This window comes from Kryptolebias marmoratus, linkage group LG13 (genome assembly GCF_001649575.2).
Source record: "Kryptolebias marmoratus isolate JLee-2015 linkage group LG13, ASM164957v2, whole genome shotgun sequence".
NCBI classification, from domain to species: domain Eukaryota; kingdom Metazoa; phylum Chordata; class Actinopteri; order Cyprinodontiformes; family Rivulidae; genus Kryptolebias; species Kryptolebias marmoratus.
Window position 1 is genome coordinate 7131255 of NC_051442.1, and position 23106 is coordinate 7154360.

At 35.9% G+C, this 23106-nt stretch overlaps 1 protein-coding gene across 1 annotated transcript; it reads left to right on the forward strand.

The window, feature by feature from the left end:
- The first annotated feature begins 589 nt into the window (after positions 1 to 589).
- gabra6b (gamma-aminobutyric acid type A receptor subunit alpha6b) lies at positions 590 to 22681 on the forward strand. The gene is made up of 10 exons (XM_017421233.3): positions 590 to 807; positions 972 to 1090; positions 1433 to 1500; positions 2355 to 2575; positions 4009 to 4091; positions 4499 to 4642; positions 4983 to 5135; positions 9833 to 10110; positions 15285 to 15541; positions 21470 to 22681. Exons 1-10 carry the CDS (start codon positions 749 to 751, stop codon positions 21480 to 21482), a joined length of 1395 nt encoding a protein of 464 aa, XP_017276722.1. The 5' UTR covers positions 590 to 748; the 3' UTR covers positions 21483 to 22681.
- Positions 22682 to 23106: the final 425 nt, after the last annotated feature.

Sequence of the window (23106 nt, forward strand, 5' to 3'; positions counted from 1 at the left end):
TCTAAAGTGCATCCAGTGATCAGGATACAATTTCTTTGACCGTGTTATTGTTTTATGGTGTTGGCTCAGTTTGACAGTGTGGTATGTCCCCTTGTTCTTGGTCTATGGAGTTTGACGGTGCACTAAATGTACCCACCACCCACTCCACTCAACCACCCAACCACTGTATGAATCATGCTTTAGTTCTAGTAGCAATTTTCCACGGCATGATTTTGTTTTACCAACCCCATTGTTTCCAGGCTCATCTAAAAACACAGGCAATGTTGAAACAAGGCTAAGGGAGCAGTGCATTTTCAAAAACGACAGCATGCAAAAGGTCTTTGGTTGTTCTGTCCATTATGATTGTTGTGTTGGTGAAAGCTCTTCACTTCCCCCCTTCTCTTTCCGTTTCTTTCCACTGCTCCGCTCTTTCCATGTCCCTAATCAAAACAACACAACCACCGTGATTAAACGCATCAAGCAGAAGCACTCGCTAAAAATTCAAGTTGCTCTTAAAACACGTGTTTTCCTTGTAAAAAGCTTTGTTCAGCTAATGTTAAAAGTCCCCCGCCTCCCTCCTCTGTCCTCTCTCCTCTTCACTCTCTTGAAAACTCTTTAGGCTTTTCCAGCTGAGCGATTCAGGCTGAGGCGGGCGCAAACGCACTTGAGGGAAAGTCAAGTCGTGCTGGACTGGCGCGATATCCTCGCGCGGTTTACAACTACAGAAAGAGCCGAACCGTAATTAATCATGCTTCTAAAATAATGCCAAATGCTGATCGGGAGTCTGCGAAGCATGGCTTTTCTTTTAACTTGCTTATTGGTGTTTTGGTGAGTACATGGCAACTCTTTTCTCTGCATTTTCTCGGACTTTTACGCACGGCAAAAGGCAGACTGGAAAAAATGCGCATCAGAAGGGGGAAAAAATAGATATTTAAAACACTGACGTTGTTTCTGAAACAGTTTTCCACCGTGGTCTGTTCATGTGGTTACAGTGTGGACAGTGTTTGGGGGAATCAGCACAGTGAGACCAGTATCTATTTGGATAACATCACGCGTATATTGGATAGATTACTGGATGGCTACGACAACAGGCTACGACCTGGATTTGGAGGTATACTAATGATCGACTGCTGTTTGTAATTTATTTGACACTGCCTCATATTTACTATTTGCATTCCTTCTTTCAAGAGATAAAGTTTCACTCAGGCAGATGTTTGTGCCTTATGATATTGTCTCTTCAGTAGAATAGTTCTTTGCCTTTACAGCATGCTCAGCGTATCTGACGTTTTATAAATTATTTAAAAAAAACATATAGCATTTTTTTGTTGTTGCTCAGTTGTGTTTTGAAACAGTTTTATTTGAACTTTTTATAATTTGAATCACAATAAATTGTTTGATCCAAGGTTTTCTTTTTAAGTCATATTAAAAGTGATTACTTATACATTTGCTGTAGGTCCTGTTACAGAGGTCAAAACTGATATCTTTGTCACCAGCTTTGGGCCTGTCTCAGATGTTGAGATGGTAGGTAAACCATGTTTACAGATTAAATATATATTGACTGCTTTTATGACTTGCTAAAGACCTATTGTGTTCACAAAATGTACAGTTTTTTCACTAACTCTACACATATAGTCTTAAAATCGGTCTCCCAGCTTTCATTATTCCAGCATTTAGGCAGGATGTCATTAGTACAGCTTAGGATTTTAATCTGTTTGACAATCCCTGCACCACAGAGGGAACGAGCAATGTGGATGATGGTGGGACAGGATAGGCTGGCTACTCCTGCCATGGGATAGGTTGACCGATGTATGTCTTTTGTACTCTACTCTGTGTAGGCTTTAGATGTCTGACAGGCTCTAAAACCTGTAAGATGCTGGCAGCTGTTGCGTTGTGAAGAATGAAAGCATCTCTTAAAGAGACCAAGGTCATCTGATAATTGATAAATCAGAATCGACTTATTGTGAACTTTATTTTGACTTGACAGATAAAACTAACTGCATTATTTTGCTGCATTATCTGTAAAACAATCAAACAATACATCAAGTTTCAAGTTCTAACATTAGGGCTGTGACATGTGTTAGTGTTATTTAAAAATAACCTAACTTGTCAGTTTTACTTGCACTAGAATTAACTGTACAACAGCCAGGAAAGAACAAGAAAAAAAAAATCATAGTGTTAGAAAACAACTTAGACTGCCAGTTCTATATCAAGCTGGTTTCATCAAAACCAAATCTCACAAACCCATCTGTCGTTCTCTCTGGGGTTCCAGATAATAATGGCACAAAATAGTAGACACAAGAGCAGCATCAGCTGTAGGCTTGGTGATACTACGAGTAGTAAATGCATTATTAACATATAATCTAACCCCTATTTAGGAATACACAATGGATGTGTTCTTTCGTCAGACGTGGATTGACGAACGGCTAAAATTTGAGGGTCCAATTGAGATCCTGCGGCTGAACAACCTGATGGTCAGCAAAATTTGGACGCCTGACACCTTTTTCCGAAATGGCAAGAGGTCGATCTCTCACAACATGACTACCCCCAACAAGCTGTTCCGCATCATGCAGAACGGAACTATCCTCTACACTATGAGGTAACAGTGAGCCAAATAGAGCACAGACCTGAAACACAAGTCGAACAACTAGGCGTCCAAGAATATGCACAGGCAATAACAGAAATGAAGAGCACCATTCCAAGAAAAAAAAAAAAAAATCAAGATATGTGCCATCTGATACTGAAAACAGGCCTTGAAAGCTATTCAAACAAACATGACTCCAGCCTTGTTCCAAAAGCAAATGAAGCACTACAAAAACACTGATGCCACAAAATTATCTGTGTGGATTGTCTTGTGCTTTTAAAAGGTATGGTTAGAATCAACTTCTTTCAATGTTCTATTCAATAAAATGCAATGCAAAGTAAAAAAAAAAAGCCACAAGCTTATTATGCCTATTATAATCTTTTGTTTTTTTTGTCTTATGTCTATTATAATTGTGTTGGTTGCAGCTTATCAATAGGAGCAAATATTCAATAAATAAATAGATTTGATGACTTTTTGGAATTAAAACTATATCCATTTACTTATATCCTGCTAATAATTTTCCTTTATATAACTTAAGAATGTAACTCACTCATATTTTTCATTTTTTTTGGGAACCAAGTGTAAGCAGTTAATAATAATGAAGGATCCCACTAAAGTTATTTTGTGTGTCAGCCAGGCAGGATACAGCAACCATCTTACACATAAACTATTAAAAAAGCATGATTTATAGTCATTGTTGAATTCTTAAATCATTTGAGATCCTCTTCATCTTTGTGCCTGAAAAATTTCCACAAAGTTCTGACCTACTTTGCAGCAGTGTATGCTGGCTTCATTTTTCTTTTAAACCTGAGTAATTAAGGTTACTGCAAGTAGCTACATTAACAGGGGAAACAGTGCAACAGGTCTATGTTTACTTTCATCAAAGTGTTAGGCGTCTACATTTAAATAGGCACGATGTCTGTGCATATTTTTAGGAATATGGTGTATAGTGGAATCTCTCCAACAGCTGTATACAAAAAAAGCAAACAAAAACAGCAGTTGTATGTTAATGATTAATTTTATTCTAATAATAAAAAAAAGAAATTCTACACTTTAAGGTGTAACTGAAGGGTTGGAGTCATTGTGGAAGGACTTTTAAAGAGACTAGGATATGTACAGTGTAAGATGTCTTTTTCTTCTCATTTGCTTTCCTTTACAGTTTACTTTCAACAACTATACAACAAAAAACTGATTATGTTTGGGGAACACATTGAGTCGAGTAGTCTGAAAAATGTCAGTTTGGCATAAAATAGTGGGGTTCTTTATTTTAACATTATTTTTTATGAATGATTCTTTGTCACATTTGTAAGCATTAAGAGGTTCACCTCTCTGTATTTATCCTCAAATAAAGATGTTTTATTTAGCACCATGCTTAGTACATTTTGCTTAAAGCAGCACCCATCAAATATAAATCAAACACTAATTTTAACTCTTCTTTATTCTGACAGATTAACTATAAATGCAGAGTGCCCCATGCGTCTGATGAACTTCCCGATGGACGGCCATGCCTGTCCACTCAAGTTTGGGAGTTGTGAGTGGTTGTTTTTGTTAAGGCTCATTGGTTTGACAGATGGTGTCGCTCTCAAATGATCACTCTGTCATAGAGTAACTGACCATCTGACAAGATGTCTTCAAAGATTTCAGTATGAAACATCACATACTGTACATTTGGGAACTCAAAATAAATAGGCTTGCCTTTCACTGTGTTGGTTTATTTATGTGTGTTTGTTTTATTTTTGTGGGTTTCTTCATTAATGATGAGACCGTAATGACAAAAATTAAACTGTCAGATACCAGAAAACAGCAAAAACACAATTTATTTCCCCTTTTTTATACAGTTACATAAATTTTGCAGATATGTGTTTATTGATTTGTCCTTTTTTTCTATTTATTTCTGAAAGACAAAAAAATAACATAGCTGTCACACATCTTGTTTAGATGCTTACCCCATCAGCGAGATTGTTTATACGTGGAAGAAAGGACCTCTGTCTTCTGTTGAAGTGCCACAAGAATCATCCAGTTTGTTGCAGTATGATCTCATTGGACAGACAGTTTCAAGTGAGAGGCTGAAGTCCAACACAGGTGTGCAGAATTTTTTTAATGAAAGAGTTGGTGAGATGTGTCAAATCAATTTGTATTTGCATATGGTGCTGAGATCGAATGCTTTTAACTCTCTTTGCAATGAGACATACACACTTTTATAATTATGTAAAAAATACCTTGCATAAAAGCAAAAGTTTGAGATATAATTCTGATTAAAAATAAAAAAATGTCAAATCTAACAAAATCTATCCATCACCAATATCAAAATTTGCACTTGTTTGGTAGTTTTTTAAATGGGAAAGATGGATTATGATTACATATAACATTTCTTTCACTATGTTTTTTTATTTAGCAAATGTTTTGGTGTTTCGTTTTGCAGGTGAATATGTTATCATGACGGTTCACTTTCACCTTCAGAGGAAAATGGGTTTCTTCTTGATTCAGACCTACATTCCCTGCATAATGACCGTCATCTTGGCACAAGTTTCTTTCTGGATTAATAAGGAATCAGTTCCAGCTCGGACTGTGTTTGGTAAGTTGTCCATTTCACTCATTTGGTACCCTGAATAATTCAAAATATTGCTTATTTGGCAAAAAATGCAGACAGATAAAACAGTATTGCTAAAAACTGAAGTTCTCCCTAGAATTGTTTTTCTTCATTGAAATTATCATACTTTGGATGACTTTAGTCCCATCTATTACTGTCTAAATGCAAATTATGTCACTTTGGTAAGTAAGCTATTTTTAAAATGAAGCAATGCTTGCAGTGCTTCTTACATTTTGATTAGCTCTCTAAATTTTATTCAGATATAGCTAAACAGTCTTAAACTTAAGAGATCGAACTCAAATTAAAAAAATGAACTATTCAGAAACAAAACACTGCTTGAAGGCTAAAAGAGTCCACATATGTTTCTACTCTTAAGTTTTATTCATGATCTTATGTCAGATTTATTTGTGCCTTTGCTGATCTCTACAGAAATGATCTGCACTGTTGTGAGCATTCATGCACACCTGGTTATGTAAATGTGCCTAATGATGATCAAAAGCTATCACAGCATGCAACTCCTGTTCACCGTGTGCATGGAAGAGTTTTATCAGCTGAACAAATGTCATTATTACTAAAAATCTTTGTAATCATTGAAATAAGAACTGTTTTAGAGGAGCTTGTGTGTACAACTGAGTACACAGACTGGCAGAGCAATGATAATGTGAAAATGGCACATAGCTAACCCAGCAGATTATTGGGTATTGTGTTAGCTTTTGTTTTATTGCTCATTGTGTTGTATTGTGTGTTAATCTAACAATGAATCAAAATCAAGCTTAACTGTCCAAACTTAATGTAAGGACACCTCTCAGTTATTTAAACTTTGATTTGAATTACACACTAAATCTTTCATAGAATACTACCCTCCAAAAGAACCCAGTGACATGCAATGTAGTCTGTTTTTGTCAGGATTTGGGTTTTTGGTTTTCAGTTAGTTGGTTTATGTTTCAGTTGGTGTTTATTATTTTCTGTTATCTTGTAGTTTGGTTCGTGTTTTCTTCTACTCTTGTCTCATGTGTCTGTGTTTGTTTTCATTTTCATTCCCCCAGCTTAGTCATCTGGTTACCTGTCACTCCCATCTCCACCTGTGAGCAATATTAATCATGTCACCTGTCTCCACTTACCTGATTACCCTCAGCACTCAAATACCCGGTCATTTCTCCCACTAGTCATTGGATCATTGTTTGTTGTTTGCCTTCGCTCCCTGTGTTTCCTTGTTGCCTTACCTTGTTATGTATTTGGATTTTTGTTAAGTTTTAGTTGCTGCCACGTCAGCTTTTGTTTTGCTTATTTTTCGTTATTTATTAAATTAGTTTTTACTTTCCGTATGAGTCTGCGTTCTGGGTTCGCCTCTGCCTCCACCACTCCTGACAGTTTTAACCTCTCTGCTTTTCTCAGTTCCTCCTCCACTGGTGAAGCTGAATAAATTGGAAATAAATGTCCCTTTTTTTAATTTGGTTATGATAACACAGAGGAGGAGGATGTTTACTTGGCCCTCCTCCGAGCACTCGCAGGTTCCGCTTTCTCGCATTACATTACGCTACAGTTGTCACCAATCTCTAGCCTTGGGAGCAGAGAGGGTGAGATGCACTAAACAAAGACAGGAATACAACAAGAGGAATAACACGGACAAAAAGAAAAAAAAACACAAAGAACAAAAGCAAATGTGTGAAAGTACATAGGTGATGCTTTTATTTCAAAACACTGTTCCACTTCTGTTAAAATTCAACAAGCTGCAGCTGAGTAGAGTGATACTGCTGGCTCTTGTAACTCATGGTTCTGTTTTCTTTTCGTCAGAAGTGAACCAGAGCTCCATGAAGCTTGCACTCTTCTGCAGAGAACAGATCCCGGTCATTAGCATTAGCATAGAGGTTTAGGCCTTGCATAGAAGGCACATCTGTGGCAACTCATCAGCTTCACCCATCCTGCTGTTTTCATCTCTCAGTAATTTGTGTAATCTCGAGGTTGGTCCAAATTAAACCAAGATGGGTATTTTAAGAGAACTGCATCCAAAAGTTCAAAAATTCAAAATCTGTCTTTACAGTACATCACAGTATCAATATTATGTTATGCTTATAGCTATTATAGTCTAAGTGCCATAGTTAGCCAATTAGACACTCAGGCCACACTTTCTATAAAAGCTAGTGAGAAAATTCTAAAACAGACAAAAAATGTTGTAAGTGAGATGTACAATAAAAGAGTTATAACAACCAATGTTGTTATTGCTATATTTAACTGTAACATTGCAACCAAATGTTTTTTTTTTTAATTTTCTAATAATGTGAAGCCCTATTGTTCTAAATTAAAACAAGTGGTTTAGTTTCAACTGTCTTTTTTTTTCTTCCTAGTATTAGGTTTTCTGCTTGTGTGCTCCTACATTTCTGTGACAGGGCAGTTTCTGTGCATGTGAAGTGGCCAAAAAGCCATTATCTCAGCTATTTCTAATAATATTTTGGATGTTACATGGACAGAAAAAAATGAAAGAGATCAGACAGTGCATTAAGTTATAGTGTGCTGTCTGCTGGCTTGTCAACAACCTATCCAAGAGCTGAGAGTCCCTTGAGCACAAGTTTTACAGACTTAATTGAGTGTGGCCTAATTTGTACCTTACTTTTTCCCTTGTAAAAGCACATAAATGCCCCGAGCATTTCATTTCTGTCTTGTCTTTATACTTCTTCCCCCTCCCTCCTACACTCTTCTTTGTCATTCTCTTGCCTCTTCCTCCTACCCTGGCAAGCTTCTTTTTTTTCCCCTTGTCCCTCTTCTTTTTAATTTTTTTAGCAATTATTTAACTTGCTCTTGTGATTGAGGCAGTCACTTTTTGTTGACTGTTGGAGGAGGCTGTGTTTGAGAGTTGTTAGCGTTCGCTATTGAGGTGCAGTGAAAATGCTTTCCAACATTATTGGGTGCATTAAATCCCCCTGTAAGTCCTAACACTGCTAATGAAATGTGCACAGCAAAAGCGTACATTTGTTAAAAGCATGGGCATCACTGTTCAGTGGTCCCTTTTTCCCCTACTTGCTTTAGCTTGATGAAAGTGAATTAGATATGCACTTTGTTAATGGGCCATTAAAGGAGTTGTTCATTTTTAGCATCTTTATCTGTCTTAAAAACAAATATGGGGTTAATCTGGGCGAACATAAGAAAATCCTTTTTTAATGAATAAATACAAACTTAAAGTCCATATTTATACATTTATTTATCCTTGGGGAGGAAGGATTTTGACATTAAATAGCTCTCTAAAATGCATCTGAATAAATGTTTCAGATTGCAATACTACTGTAGAACATTCCAGAGTTGTTTTCAAAGTTCAGCATTACAGATATCACACAAAGAACCACTACTTCCAGTAAAAACAAACAAACAAACAAAAAATACATTTAGACAAATAGTTAACAAACTTTAAAAGGTATAGTACTTTTTAGTTGAACTAAAAAAGTATTTGAATCATTTTGGCTTCTATTCCTTTCCAATCCATTATATGTACATATACAATTCCTTTGAACTATTTTTGCTTATTCCCACATTGGTTTTACATGTTTCCCTTTTTTCCCATCATTGCACTACTAGCTCATGTTTTGCATTATTTAAAAAACAAAAGTTAGTCATTAATTTGCTGCTTGTGTCCAGCCGTCAGACTGGCTTTCCACAGATACAGTATTTTCACTCTTACTGCCATTCCAGTATGAGGATATACTGCTTTGTGCACTCATGAACAATTTATCATTCCCTCTAGTATCTTTCTGGCAAACCACCAAAAGCTAAAATCGTTCAAAACCTCAAAAGTCTAGATATGATACCTGCTTTTATGTGTCAAAGACATTTGATAAAAAAAAAATCAATTGTATATTCATGGCAGTGCATTGACACCAAGCATTCAGTCCAAACAGATAACACTTTTTATTTCTATATTAAATACTTCCCTAGTGGATTAAACTTCAACATAAAAGGCTTGTTCAAACAAGGCAATCTAAATGTTAGTAAGCCTTTTAAAACTGCATTATTTTGTTAGAAGAAATCATGTGTAAAATCAAGAACAATAAATAAAAATAAAAATTGAACAAATTTATAAATATTTGCCTGGTTATCTGGATGACTCACCTGAGGTTTTCATGGAACCATTTACTGTATATTAAAGTATGCACTAAAAGGAATGTAGAAATCACATTTTAGGACCAGTTAAAATACCATCAGGCTAGCCAAACTTTTAGTTTTGATTCTCATGATTTAGGTCTCTTTTTTAAGTAATATTTGTCTAGGCAATGCTAAACATTGATTGAAAAAAACTTAAAACCAGTAAAACAATGGGAGAATACATACAGGATTTGGAAAAAAAAGTCCTGCTTTTGTTCTATATTATCCCTGTCACCAAGTTGTCTCTCATGTCCTCACTGACCTGAACAACTGTTTCATTATACATATAATGCATTGGTGGAGATTTTAAATAAATCAGTTCTTTATAAAATCTTTTTTTTTTCATCACACTGATTGATTGACTTGCATTTTTGTTCATAAGGAAAATATTATACCACAAAACACATTTGGAAAAATAACATTAATTGATTCAGATGAAAAGATTTCTCATATTTCCATGTTAAATATACATTTTGAATGTGTTTATAAAACATTGGGATAACTTGGCAAAATGAAGACTTTCCTAACATCAACTTCTGCTTTGTTTTCAGGGATCACAACTGTCTTGACCATGACAACACTCAGTATCAGTGCCCGCCACTCCCTCCCAAAAGTCTCCTATGCAACAGCAATGGATTGGTTCATAGCCGTTTGCTTTGCCTTCGTCTTCTCTGCCCTCATTGAGTTTGCAGCTGTCAACTACTTCTCCACCCTTCAAGCCAACAGAGAGCTGCGGAAGGCTGTGGTCATGAAGGCAGCCGCCCAAGAGGCAGCAGCTGCAGCTGCAGCTCCAGCTCCGGCAACAGGGAATGAGGGAGAGGTTCCATCAGTAAGTCTGGCACAGTTTTATACTTGTGTTTACATGCATCAACATGTGTTCTAATGTCAGCTGTACCACGTGTAAACCCATGCTTTAAATATACCAGCTCAAGACAGTAGACATACCCCTATGCATCCACTGCTCCACTCTGGCTGTTTCAGGATAATTCAGACACAAATACAAATTTTACTCAATGCTAATTTAAACACCCAAAGTTTGTCATTATACAATATTTGTATCTTTTTTTACCTTGTAAAACTGTTCCATAAGTAAACTGTGCTTCTGAGAGCCATTCGTAAATACAAAATTCCTTTAAGGCAGTGATGTCCAATCTTGGTACTAGAGAGTCACTATCCTGCATGTTTTGGATATTTCTCTGCTCTTTAGCATGTCTTCAAGTTCTGCAAAAGCCTGGTAATCACTCACTCATTAAAATCAGGTGTGTCATAGCAGAAAAAAAAATCTAAAACATGCAGGGTAGTGCCCCTCTAGAACCAGGATTGAACACTACTGCTTTAGGTGTTTAACAACACAATAGAATAGTAGACTTACTGGTTGGTCCATGTAAACAGGTCAAATAGCATGTTCCAATAAAAAAAAAAACTTAGGTAATATGTCTTTGTCTGGTAAAAAATAAAGAAATATATTTATGATGATGATGATGATTTCTCACAGCAACCCTTTTCAGACTCCAGTCAAATGTTTCATTTGTTTTGCTGAGATGTTGCTTCATATAGACTTTTAGAGACTCTGTCCTCCTTCCACTGCGACTGATAGTAGTTCATTTTCCTGTGATTTTCTCCCTTTGTTGTGTACTTTTAAAGGCTTTATAAATGTTTTGATGGATGAGAGGTCTGTGGCTGTTAAAAGCTGGCTGGTTGTTGCAGTCGATTTGGAGTGGTAAATGGTAAACTCTTTCAGTGGGTCTACAGTACATCCACCTGGGACTGAGTGGGCAAGCAGGTGTTTTTTTTTAACTGTGTGCATTCTGGTTGTTTGGGTCTTGTTTCAACATTCTGAAAATATTACAACATCATGGCAACAGTAGAAGAGCTTACACCTAGACTGTTTCATTACACTATTGTGCAGAAGTTTATACTGCTTTACATCACTGACTGAGAACTAAAAACCTAGGAATAAATACACAACTGCTTATTTATGTTATTCTGTAAATATCAAATCAATGCAGTGCATAAAATAGTTACTGTTAATGTTGGTAGACACAGCAATGCTGCAGTTATTCTTCATGTGGCTGCAAAGCTCGAGCATTCCCATTGAAGCATGTTATACTTGAGTTCTTTTCTGTGTTTTTGAAGTACAGTAAGATGAATATAATTACTGAAACAGTCAATGGCACTTATTGGTCAGTTTAGTGTGTTTACAGTTTACCAGTTTGTTTGTGATTGTATTGACTGAAAGACATTTTATGTTATTCTAATGTTGAGGGTTTGAAAAAAAATACTGCAGTCTAGAATCAATAACAAGTCAGTAACTACATTTTATCTACTGAAACATTGCAGTGAATTTAAGTTCAATATTTTATGCAACCTCCATCTTGTCATAATAATCGTAAATTATGGATTAGAGTTCAGAATACATCTATCCATCTGTTCAGATACAGTATGTCCCATCACAGAGAAATCTTAGTGTTCAAAAATAGAAGTAAAACTGGAAAGTGGTTTGCAGCAGATATAATAAAATATGGTGTTCATGATCAAAGTTAGAGCTGAATAAACAGCTTGTTTAGAACTGACAGGCTAGTAGCAGGAAGTTGTGTAACCATTTCTTGCAATTGTGATGAGCAGAAATTCACCCTAGAAGGCACAAACCACCAAACAAGGGAGATAGCCAATAACAGCAGGGGAACACGTCAGGTTCTACTTCAGTCAGCAAAGATCTGGAATCCAGGCTGCTTTGGATGCAAGCCCACAAATGTTGGACAGCTAAAGACAGTAAAAGTGTCATTTTAATAATTTTAGTTTATGCTGAACTGCAATGCAGATGGTAAGGTCAGAATTTGGTATCAGCAGCACAAATGACTGGATCCTACCTGGTTTGTGCAAAACAGCTTAATCAAATGTTGGCATTTTGTGATGTGGTAAATATTGTGTGGCTCACATTGTACCATTGTATTCAGAATCACTTACATATTGACTAGGGTTACTTCAAAATGTGATGATGTGTAGTAGAACAATGGAATGTACGGCTAAATATGCATTTCATAAATCTGCTGGTATGCTTGTAACAATACTCATCTCAATACAGTTTTACTTCTTGGGATATAAAATTGATAAGAATAAGGTTGCTTACGACATATCCATTTTTCCATCCCTCCTTATCTGTTAAGCAAACACACGCAGATGCACATACACGCACGCACACATCTCTTGATTTTTCCTCTTTTGTTGCTTGAATACATCACAATCTCCACTTTATCCACCTTTGCCCTCTGACATCCATATCCAATCTGCAACAGACGCTCAAACACATATACAAACACATGTGCACCCAAGTACAGTGTGTGATCTACATCAAATTATACGCTCCGCATCCACACATTTCGTTCATCACTCCCTCACCCTCTTTCCCAGGCTTTCCTTCGTCCCTGTAGCTGTGTGATAACCACAGAGAGTGACACAAGAGGACAGCCAGTGGCTCTGTGAACGATGCTGCTGCAGATTATGTAAGAGCCATAGATTAAGGGAATATCCAGCAGATCACTGCGGGCTCACAAGAAGGAGGGCAAGCACCACAATGAAGCAGAGTGGGGGCTTAGAAAGCAAGCCTAGTTTGTTTTTATAGAGCAAGATGGAGATGAATGTTAGTTGTGTGTTTGTGAGTGTGTGTGTGTGTGTGTGTGTGTTATAGAGTTACAGTGAAAGAATAGGAGAAAGCAGGAGTAGGAGTTGGAGGGATGCATCATGGAAAATGACTGCTTTCACCAAATATGTAGGAGGGAAGACTCTTCATGACAGAGAAGAAAGAAAAAAAATGTAGATATATAACCAGGAATAGAAACAGTCATGAGTTGAAAGTCTTTGACCTGTTTTGACTGTCAACTAAAACCATAGGGGAAAACCTCACAACTGAAGATGTACTAATACGTATAACAAACATGCATTTGTAAACATAACAGGAAACAGAGGCACTGCATGCAACGATGCAGTGTCAGCAGTGGGAAGGAGTAGGTGATATGCTCTAAGATGCAAGGAATGCACTGAATATGCAACATTTGCACAGGAAACAAAAAGATAGTCACTAAAGATAATTAATTAACATTGAAGGGTTGATGAGAAATTCTGTTTACAACTTGTCTTGAACTTTTTACATCTCAGTTGTCAAGCTTCAGAAGTAGAAATGTTGACAACTAGAGTTGCATACATACATATGTGCAGTCTTTCTCAGCACAACATATTGGAATATTTCTGAATTAGTTATTATTTGTATTAGCTAGAAGTCTTTCATTTTTTTACTTTAATGTACATAAATGAAATAATATTACAATCTTAAACATTCTCTTTTAATGAAAGTTATTAATAATTGATGACTTCATTTTACATCACATGCATTGCTTTTATATATACAATTACATCTGTGTGTAAACTCCTTGCACCCATCCATGCCCCTAAACAACATTTATTAATCCAGCAGTCAGTGCCCATCATCCCTAAAATGGGTTTGGTGAAATTCAGAACATCAAACAAGAAGAAGCTGATCTCTCTAGCATTTGACCAGGACAAAACCAAGCAAGCCTGCTGTCATCATTAAAAAATGTCTTGTCATTTGCATCAGCTGCACATCAATGCACACTTGACTATGTACAAAGGCACTTTCTGCAAGGTGAACTGGTGTTCTGAGGCTCATTTGCAGACAGGCACACACCTTGTTATTTATTGATGACAAAACTCAGAACTGTAAAAAAGAACCACTGCACAAAACTGTGTTGCAAGGGTCAATAATACTGTATGTAAAGTTCAAGATTCAGATCTTCTCACAGCTTCATGCTCAATGTGTGGTTTTTATCTCACAGGTGAACACTAGAAAAATACCGATCTCCTACATTTTTCACATTTAATATTATCCATACAGAAAATGAATGAAATAGTGTTTTATTAGCCCTGTGCTACCATTATGTGGTGGAAAAGTTGAATTTATAAATTGTTGATGAATTAATTCCCAAACACTGTGCATGGTCGTTTAGAGTCTACACTTCAATATTTATTATTGTTGAAAAATATTGTTCATCTAAAAATGATAAACTGATTTTGTTAGTTTTTTTGGAATGAGGGAAAATCCATGCTAATAAAGATGCCAAGGCTTTCCATAATGTTATCTTACTTTATGTCACATTTGTTCGAAAATGGTAATGTAATGTGATTAAGTGATGTCTCCATTAAGCGGTCTCTGTGTTCTCAGGATTTCAGAAAATATTCTATTCATTTTAATGTGGCTCTATAACTGTTGATTATGCTCATCTAGTAAATAATTTAGTGAAAAGCACTGTTTGATTTACTGGAATTGTCTTGAACTATTAAGGTATGAAGATTGGACTTCTGTGATCTATCTGTTGCTGCAACATTGCTGTCTCTGTCAGTTTCTATGTTGCTTCATTGCAGGAAACGTGGTATTCCATGACCCATGTTTGGAATGTCTTCCTTCCTTTTTTTGTACATATTATGTGTCTGATGTACAATAATTCGAGCAGGGAGTATGTGATGAGATCACAGTAGTTTACTGAAAGTTGTTTAGGCAGGGGAAAACCATGTGTGGATATGCTGAGTCTCTGTTTGTTTAATATGTTTTGTTTCTGTCTTACAGATAAATCTATACACAATGAAAACAAAACCAATCCAAATGGAAAACACTGATGGTTTTGTTCAGTGTATTTCTGTGATACCTTTTGTAGTCTCAACATAAATTCTGCATGCAAACTCAAATTACTAAATGCACTTATTGATCCATAAATGGTTATATATTGCACAATGAGAATTATTTATGTGGGATGTTTTCCACAATATAAAGCGTTGTTCATTTCCTTGGAAATGCAGTTTGTCCTAATGGCACATTTTATGACTCTGTCTGACAGAACCTGTTTTATTAATAATGTCCTCAAATTACACCATGCAAGTTTTAGTGTGTGAATCTCATCTTATAGATTTTCCTGTCTTTTTTGCCTCTTGAAGGTGGATGCCAGTAGTGTGCTGAAGAAGAGAATGAACTCTGCCCCGCTTTTTGAGCGCCCTGCCAAAACATTCCCCAACCCACCTGTTAATGCCCAAGCTTTCCTGCAGCAAGGTTCAGCAGTACCAGCCAACAATGTTCTGACTGGCACCAGCATCATTGACAAATATTCACGCATCCTCTTTCCCCTTTCATTTGGCGCCTTTAACCTGGTCTACTGGATCGTCTATCTCACCAAGGACACCATGGAGATGTCAAGGTGAACAGATGGCATGGCTATCACAGCACATTGTGGAGGTTATTGCACTAAAAACTAAGTGAGGGTGAGAGTGGTTTGGTGTTGCTCCCACTTTAGACATAATTTTTGTTGGTTTGTTTGCTTTTAGAGATACCTGAACAACTGTCAGTGATTGATTAATTGAAAGTGATTGTATGCTGAATTTTCATACAGACCGTTAAAATGAGATAAAGGTTAGTTTATTTTCTTCAAGTCAAAGGTGCCATTAAGCTGTTTTTTTATTTTATTTCACGAATGTTGTCTTTTTAAATGCTAATGATAAACCAAGCATATACATTATCAGCTGATCAAAGTCACGTCTCTTGCTAGATGAAATAGCTGCTCGGCTCAGTGTTTTGATGACAAGAGCTGTGTATTGCCTTTTCACATCATCTTTACAAATCCTCGACAGTTTTACAGTTCAACAGAAAGCTGAGCAATGCACTAATTAAAGATGAGAGTTTAGTTTATGAATTGTGTGTGTGTGTGTGTGTGTGTGTGTGTGTGTGTGTGTGTATGTGCGTAAGATTGTGTTAAATTTGGCTCAACCAGTCTGAACAGATGTGTATTCCTGGTTGTGCATCACCACAAGTGACTTTGGGGCGTTTCAGCTGGGTGGATTTAGTTCCTTCCATTTCCTGCTTTACTCCTCCTTTAAAAAGGGAAAATCCCTAAAGGCAAGCGCTGAGACAAGTCAGAAGACATGACAGTCTTGGCAGGCATCAGGATAGCTCTGTGTTACTAAACCTCTTAGTGACACTCACTTAACTGTTTCTTTTAATTGATAGGGACTGTAAGCTTGAGAGGAGATCTTGACAGACTGCTTGTGCGAGACCGGTAGTGACAGCTTTTTACTTGTGGTAATCAACAGGAACTAGAAATATTGATATATTATAAATTTATAGGGTGCATATTCATTTAATTCCTTCTACTTTTTATTTCTAAATATCAGAAAAAAATTGTATTTTTCTTACTTTTGTAGGACCATCTTGAAAATTACAGATGTCAAACACAGAGAACATGGTCATATCATTCAAAAACAGATTTAATTAAATTTTATTTCATTGTTTGAAGCTAATTTTTAAAGCATACTATTTGTCCATCCATCCATCCATCCATCCATCCATCCATCCATCCATCCATTGTCTGTAGGACACACCCTAGACAGGATATATATATAGTTTTTTTTTTTCTTTTTTCTAAATGCAGGCCATATCATGTTTGAGTTTTCTTTATCAATTTGAACATTCCCTCTGGATTTAAAAAAAAATGAATTCAACTCAACTGTTCATTGTGGGTTTGTTTTTTGTTTGTTTTGCTTTTTTTAAAAAAAGACAAATAAAATAAAATATATAAAAAGGAATAACCTCCACCTGTTAAAGGCATGACACTGGAATGTAAAGAGGTGAAATTATCTAAACTGAAATGTATTGAACTGTAAGAAATCAAAATGTAATTAAATGAAAGAAACTATGTTAATTTCTGAAAGTAAATGATCTTTTTTGTGTTTTCTATACAAAATGTTCAAGTGTAGCAGATAGAAAAGCTTGTTTTTGTTCATGGGGCTCCATAAATGCGTTGGAGTTGAAACCTGGAAACAGCTGAGTTGATGGCTGCAGATTCAGTGTCTGCAGATGATGCTGGTAAATTCTGATAGTAGACAGCTTGGACCAAAGCTATCATGACAATAATCCAGTATCTACTGTAGTTGGCAGATATGTGCCTTCTCAATAACTTGTCAGGTAATAGGCATTTGGTTGTTAACAAGAACTGCTGTCCTTCCTCCTTTACTTGGACCACTCTGCCTGTCTGTTGAGTCTGAAAGTTGATGTAAGAGGTGCAATGTGGAATTTGTTCCTGCAGCCATGTGTCACTGAAACATAATTCTTCATTCCTGATAAGATTGCTGTGTTGTCTTTGGTGCTCCAAGCTAATCTGCTTTATGTACCAGTGAAAGGATATTTGTCATACCAGTCAAAAGAAAAAAGAAAAGAAGAAAAGAAAGAAAAAAAAACTTTCTTATCAATCTTTGTTTTGTTTCTACCCTACATCTTTTACATTTCTTTGTCATCTTCACTGGAATCTGAGTTTTATTTCTTCCATTGCTTGAGTGTCTTCCTTGTGTAAACAACTCATTTATTGTTACACATCATTACTGAAACATTAAAATAATTGAATACATTCAATTATCTCTATATATCTATTTATATCTCTTACACCCATTTCTAGGAAAAAAAATATCATTCAATTATCTTTAGAAAACAAACAGCTCAGGTGACAAACTTTAAAGTGTGTTTCATATAAATAAAATGTACATGCCAAGTCATAGAACAGAGATTAATGTTACATACTATTTGGTGTCATGGAAAAATATATATATCAAAGCAAAATCTTATCCATTAATGATCATTTATTTTTTTTCTTGGTAAATTTATACCTGTGGTGGCTACAAACAACTTACAGACCTATAAGAAAAAGCTGGGAGAGTAGATTTTGCAGTAACACATAAATCAAAACGTTTGTCACTTTCTGGCCAAAGTGATTTGTTAATAATTACAAAGATGTCTTCTCTTTTTTAGACAGACAGTTTAGTCAAAGCTGTCCTACTATGTGAACTATATATATTCAAATGAGATACAAAAAAAATAAATAAGTAACACCAAGCAGATGGTTATCTCTGAAATCTGGCTGGTGGGAGGACTTTTATTTGTAATTATACCTAGATTATTGCTGAGGACATTTCAGTTTTGCCAAGTATAGGAAAACCTTTTTTTCATTGTTAGTCTGATTTATGTTTTCAAAAGCTATTTTATATTGTACTTGATACCTAATGTCTGTCTTTAAATTGCTTTTGGGATATGGCAGAGATATGACAAAACAATGTTATCCTTAGCTAACAAGTTTTGTGACACATATAAAGTAATGTGGCTAAAGAGTTTTTAAGTGTCAACAAAAAGTTATTTATACAGAGTGTGTAATACTCTTACCAGATTTAAAGTCTTGTAAATAATAATGCACATCTAAAAATATTTGTAAAATTTTTTTTTTGTCACATTTACGGAGTGTGAACCGAACCATGATAAACAACAGATTTGATGAAAAAGAAGCCATTCCTGCTATGCGTTCTTGATCACAGTTTTATCACAATCCACTACTCGAAGGGTTACACTTTCACAGTTACCACTACAGTTCTTTCGTATTTCCGTGTAACACCACCCACACTAGTGACCCTTTGATTCTAAGTTGGAGCCAGCTTAAACCAAATATTGCATCCATTAAATGAAAGCTGGTAATTCTTTCCATTCCAAAGAGATAATTATACAGCTCCAGTAGCCCTAAATAAAAGCAGATAGCACTGCATGCAACTGATTCCACTTCTGCTATGTATTTTTACTTTTATAGTAGAAGGTCCTTGTGTAAAAATGAACTGGATCAGGAGAATACTTTTTTTGTTTGTATGAGTGTATATGCAGGTGGGTTTCTGTGTGTACTTCTGGGAGGATATACAAGCATACGAGTGTATAAATGTGCTATGGCAGCAGTGCCTACCGACTGCAGGCCATTTTAATGAATAGCGCCATTCAGGGCAAGACATGAAGGAAACAAATTGGCTGAAAACACTTCCTTCTATGAGGGGCCCCAGCTGGTTGGCGGACTGTTTGCTGGCTGGCTGGCAGGCTGACTGGAGTATGTGTGGTAACAGCCAACGATGAGCCTTACTCCTCTTTATTGGCCATCAGAGTGCTAGGCTTGAAAAAACAACTTCCCCATTGTTGCTCATAAATCAAAATCACTAAATACTGTTTCCAGCTCAATTCCTATTTTTGACTGTGGGGCCATTGCTATAACTTTGGTGTAATGATCATTCAATTACAGGCCACTCAGACAGAGGGCAAAGAAGACAGATAGGAAAAGCAATCCCCTATCTATCATGTTTTTTTCTTCTGGGCCATGTGGGAATTGCTACAACAGCCATTGTCATCTAGTTTGTCAGTGCTTGCATGAGTGCATTTCTTACGTATCTACCTGTGTTTACTTGGTTGTCTGTGTGTCCTGTCGAAGGCCCCATGCACTAAATTACTTATTTAGGCACTCGTTTTCTCTCTCTCAGCCACTTCATGGCTGTCTCCGTGCTACTCAACCATCCCTGACCCCCTTTTCTGTACACTGGCTGTACTCTGCCTCCTTTTTGATAAGACAGTTAAACAAAATGGTGACCCTACCTCATCTTCTTCGCATTAATAATTCTGTCAGTGAAAAGCAAAGAAGAATCTTGTTTATGTAGGATGGTACCAAGCTCTTACTTTTCACCTCTACCAACTTCATAGATTCTCTTGTTCATTAATTAATTTCAGCAAATCCAGCTGTTATGGTAGGTTAGACTTGTCTAAAGAAAAATGGTATTATTACCAAAACGTTATACGCTCACTCGCTTAAGAAGCCATTAAGTTTGTCATCAGCTATATAATAGTGCCCCATGAAAACTGAGGGCTCACTTTATTTTTTATAACAGTTTATGTCACACTGGAAAAGACTGAGTTTATGACGATCTCCATGAACAAAGCTTTTACCCATCTGTTTTTAAAAATGAGTTATGATTATACATAGAACTAGAATGCAATCTATTAAATCTCCATATTTAACTAAGTAGTAAAAGGAAGACAAATTAAATGTCAACCAATCTTGATAACAACGCATTTCTACAATAGCTGGACAAAGCCATGTTTATCACTTCAGACATTTCTGTACGTTATGGAATTGAGGAGAGAAAGTTTTTGAAGACATGTCTGTTCTAGACATTTTGGCACATCCAAATTCAGATGCTTTTTAGAAATGTTTCTATCCTAATCAACAAAAGGTTTTCAGTGGGTATGAGTCTGGGATGCAGTCATGCAAACTGAACCGTTTTTTTTTTTTTATTTTTAAACAAAGCGCTTGTGTTATATGCAGCATTTCTTACAGAAAAAGTTAAGGTTTCTCATATTTTTTTAAAGTAGTCTGAATGCCACCTTATGTTGCTTAGAAACCAGTCACAGATGTGCAAGTTACTAATGGTATGTGTGGTAACTAATGGTAACATGATTGAATGGAATGGTTCTTTTTAAAACTTTGTTGCCATCCATGACTCTCTCAGGCTTGTCTGTTTTCCACTTGCTGTCACATGAACATAGACACATAAATAGCTGCACTAAAACTGTTTTAAATTGTTTATGTAATCCCAACAATCTATTTTGTGCCAGAGCAATAGATATTATGTGACAACACTGCACTGCTTTGACACCAATGACTCCAGTTAATAGTCCAGTGGACATTTATGTCCACTATGTTATTAATAAATTTGCATGCACATTCAAATTAGATTACCAAAACTTAGACCAATAAATAACCTAGTTTCCAAAAACAAATCAGTTTCACCTCTTGGCTAACCAAAAAACATGCAGGCAGCTGTCAGTTTTTGCCACTGGTCAAGTAAGCTCTCCAGTTGAAAATGGCTCTCATTGCTGTCAAAAGTGTCTCCTGTTTTAACACATCAGGCAGAGGAGGTGGAGGTGTGAACTATCTGGTCGGGGTTCCCGCAAGAGTTTCAAAAATTTTTGTGGACAACATTGACAGCTAGTGTCTGAATAAAATCAGATTTCAAATTCAGTTCTGAAGGTGTTCAAGCCTTTACAGCAAAAGCAAACCAGAGGAAGCTGTTACATCATACCAATCTGCATTAGCTCCCATGTGCAGGCAGATGTGGAAGGATATGAAACTGAGTAGGTGTGCATGTGTGGGAGTTGTTATGCTTAAACCAATATGTTTGAATATGATGAAATATGAAATTTATTTATCCTCTGCATAGATGCAAAAATCCAGTTTTCTTCACTTATTCAACCTTGTTTTCTCTTTTTTTTCTTTGTCTTTCAGGGATACTGTCTAAGAGTCTTCCAGGAAAACACTCACACAGAGCTACTCACACACCCCCACGCCTACTCACACACACATTGTATATTTACACATTAAAATAGATGACAGACGCTTGCCAAGCACTCTTTTATGCAGCCTCAGTGCATTGTTTTCCCTTTTCAACTAGTCCCTTGGAATGTGAGTGTTTTGAGAGGAGATGTACCAAGTCCTCTTGCCAACTTGACCAGGAAGCTCAAAGTCATGTGGGGCCTCCAGTTCTGGATCCATTTGAAACAACTACAGCTACCTTTATTTTTCTTCTTCTTCATTTTTGTATTCCCCATAGTTTAAAGAGACCTACATTTTAGGACTTTTTTATGTTTGTGTATATATTTGTGACTTGACTTGTTGGGACAAAACGATTTGCCTAACAGATTGCAAAGCCAGTAGAAAAAAAAAAACTAAAAAAACTACAGAATGTTACTTTTGCACCGTTTTTATTTCATTTGTACGTGCAACATGCATGCATCTCTCGTAATTTTACAACTTATTTTAAAATGAGACACTCCCTGATAATTAGAAGACATAAAACAAAGAATGTAATCATGGCTGTTTTGACTGGATGCATTGAGTTTCATTTAGAATAACAAATGTTGTTGTTTTTGTTTCATTCAAAACACTATTTTATGGTGCATTTTTTTTCATTGATTAATGAGTGTAAATGATCAAACAATTCATATAGTGTTATTCAATGAGATACGTCAGTGCAGTAGATCATTCACTCAGATATGCACATAAAGATAAAGAAATGTGAAGTTACAAAAACAAGGACAAAATACAAAGACTTAAGCATGTACACATACCATTTATTGCACATTTATGCTTTTTTTTCTTTTCTTTACTTTGGGATATTTTGTAGATGAAAATAATCGTAATCCTCCGTTAGACATGCACTTTGTTGCTTTAATCTGATAAAAACAGAACCTGTTGGCCTCACATTTGAATGAGAGTTCTGAGGCTTCATGTAGAAAAAAAAATGTTACAACAGTAATTTTACCTGTTTCATGCTAGTAAAAGGAAGTGTCAAAAGATAACCATGCACAATAAGGAAGGGTTGATCTGGGATATGATCAGATTTGTTTTGTTTTGTTTTGTTATGTAGAGATACTTCAGATCATGAAAAAAATACATGTGATGTTTGAACTTTTTTTAAACTTAATTTTTACAAGCATCATCATGTGCAACAAACAAATATTTGACAAAAAATATATTACTAGTTTTTTTTTTTCCTAAAATAAATAAATAAAACAATTAAAGGATATTTACTAAACAGCAAGTTGATTTTTTCAATTTATTGTTTCTAATTGTAATTAAATTTAAAGGATTCCCAAACGAGTTGCCAATTACTTTTTTTGACAATCATTGCTTTTGGTTTTCATTTAAAAAGCTATAAAAATAGAGAGTTAAGTTTATCATTATCAAAATGCTGTATACAAAATGCCCAAATATATTAATTTATAATCCACTTGAATGGATTTGCATGTGATTATTCATTGTTTTAATTAAATAAAAAGGGTAACATGTTAAAGCTACGAGGTGTCTAAAAATAAGATGGTCTGTTTGTTTTTCGTCTGTTTTTTGTGTGTCAGCCATCATCC

Bases quoted from the DNA above. Each gene is read 5' to 3' on its own strand.
- gabra6b (XM_017421233.3), top strand. From the start codon at position 749: ATGCTGATCGGGAGTCTGCGAAGCATGGCTTTTCTTTTAACTTGCTTA. The intron at 1,501-2,354 runs GTAGGTAAACCA...ACCCCTATTTAG, and splicing joins CTGTCTCAGATGTTGAGATG to GAATACACAATGGATGTGTT. The intron at 4,092-4,498 runs GTGAGTGGTTGT...CATCTTGTTTAG, and splicing joins TCCACTCAAGTTTGGGAGTT to ATGCTTACCCCATCAGCGAG.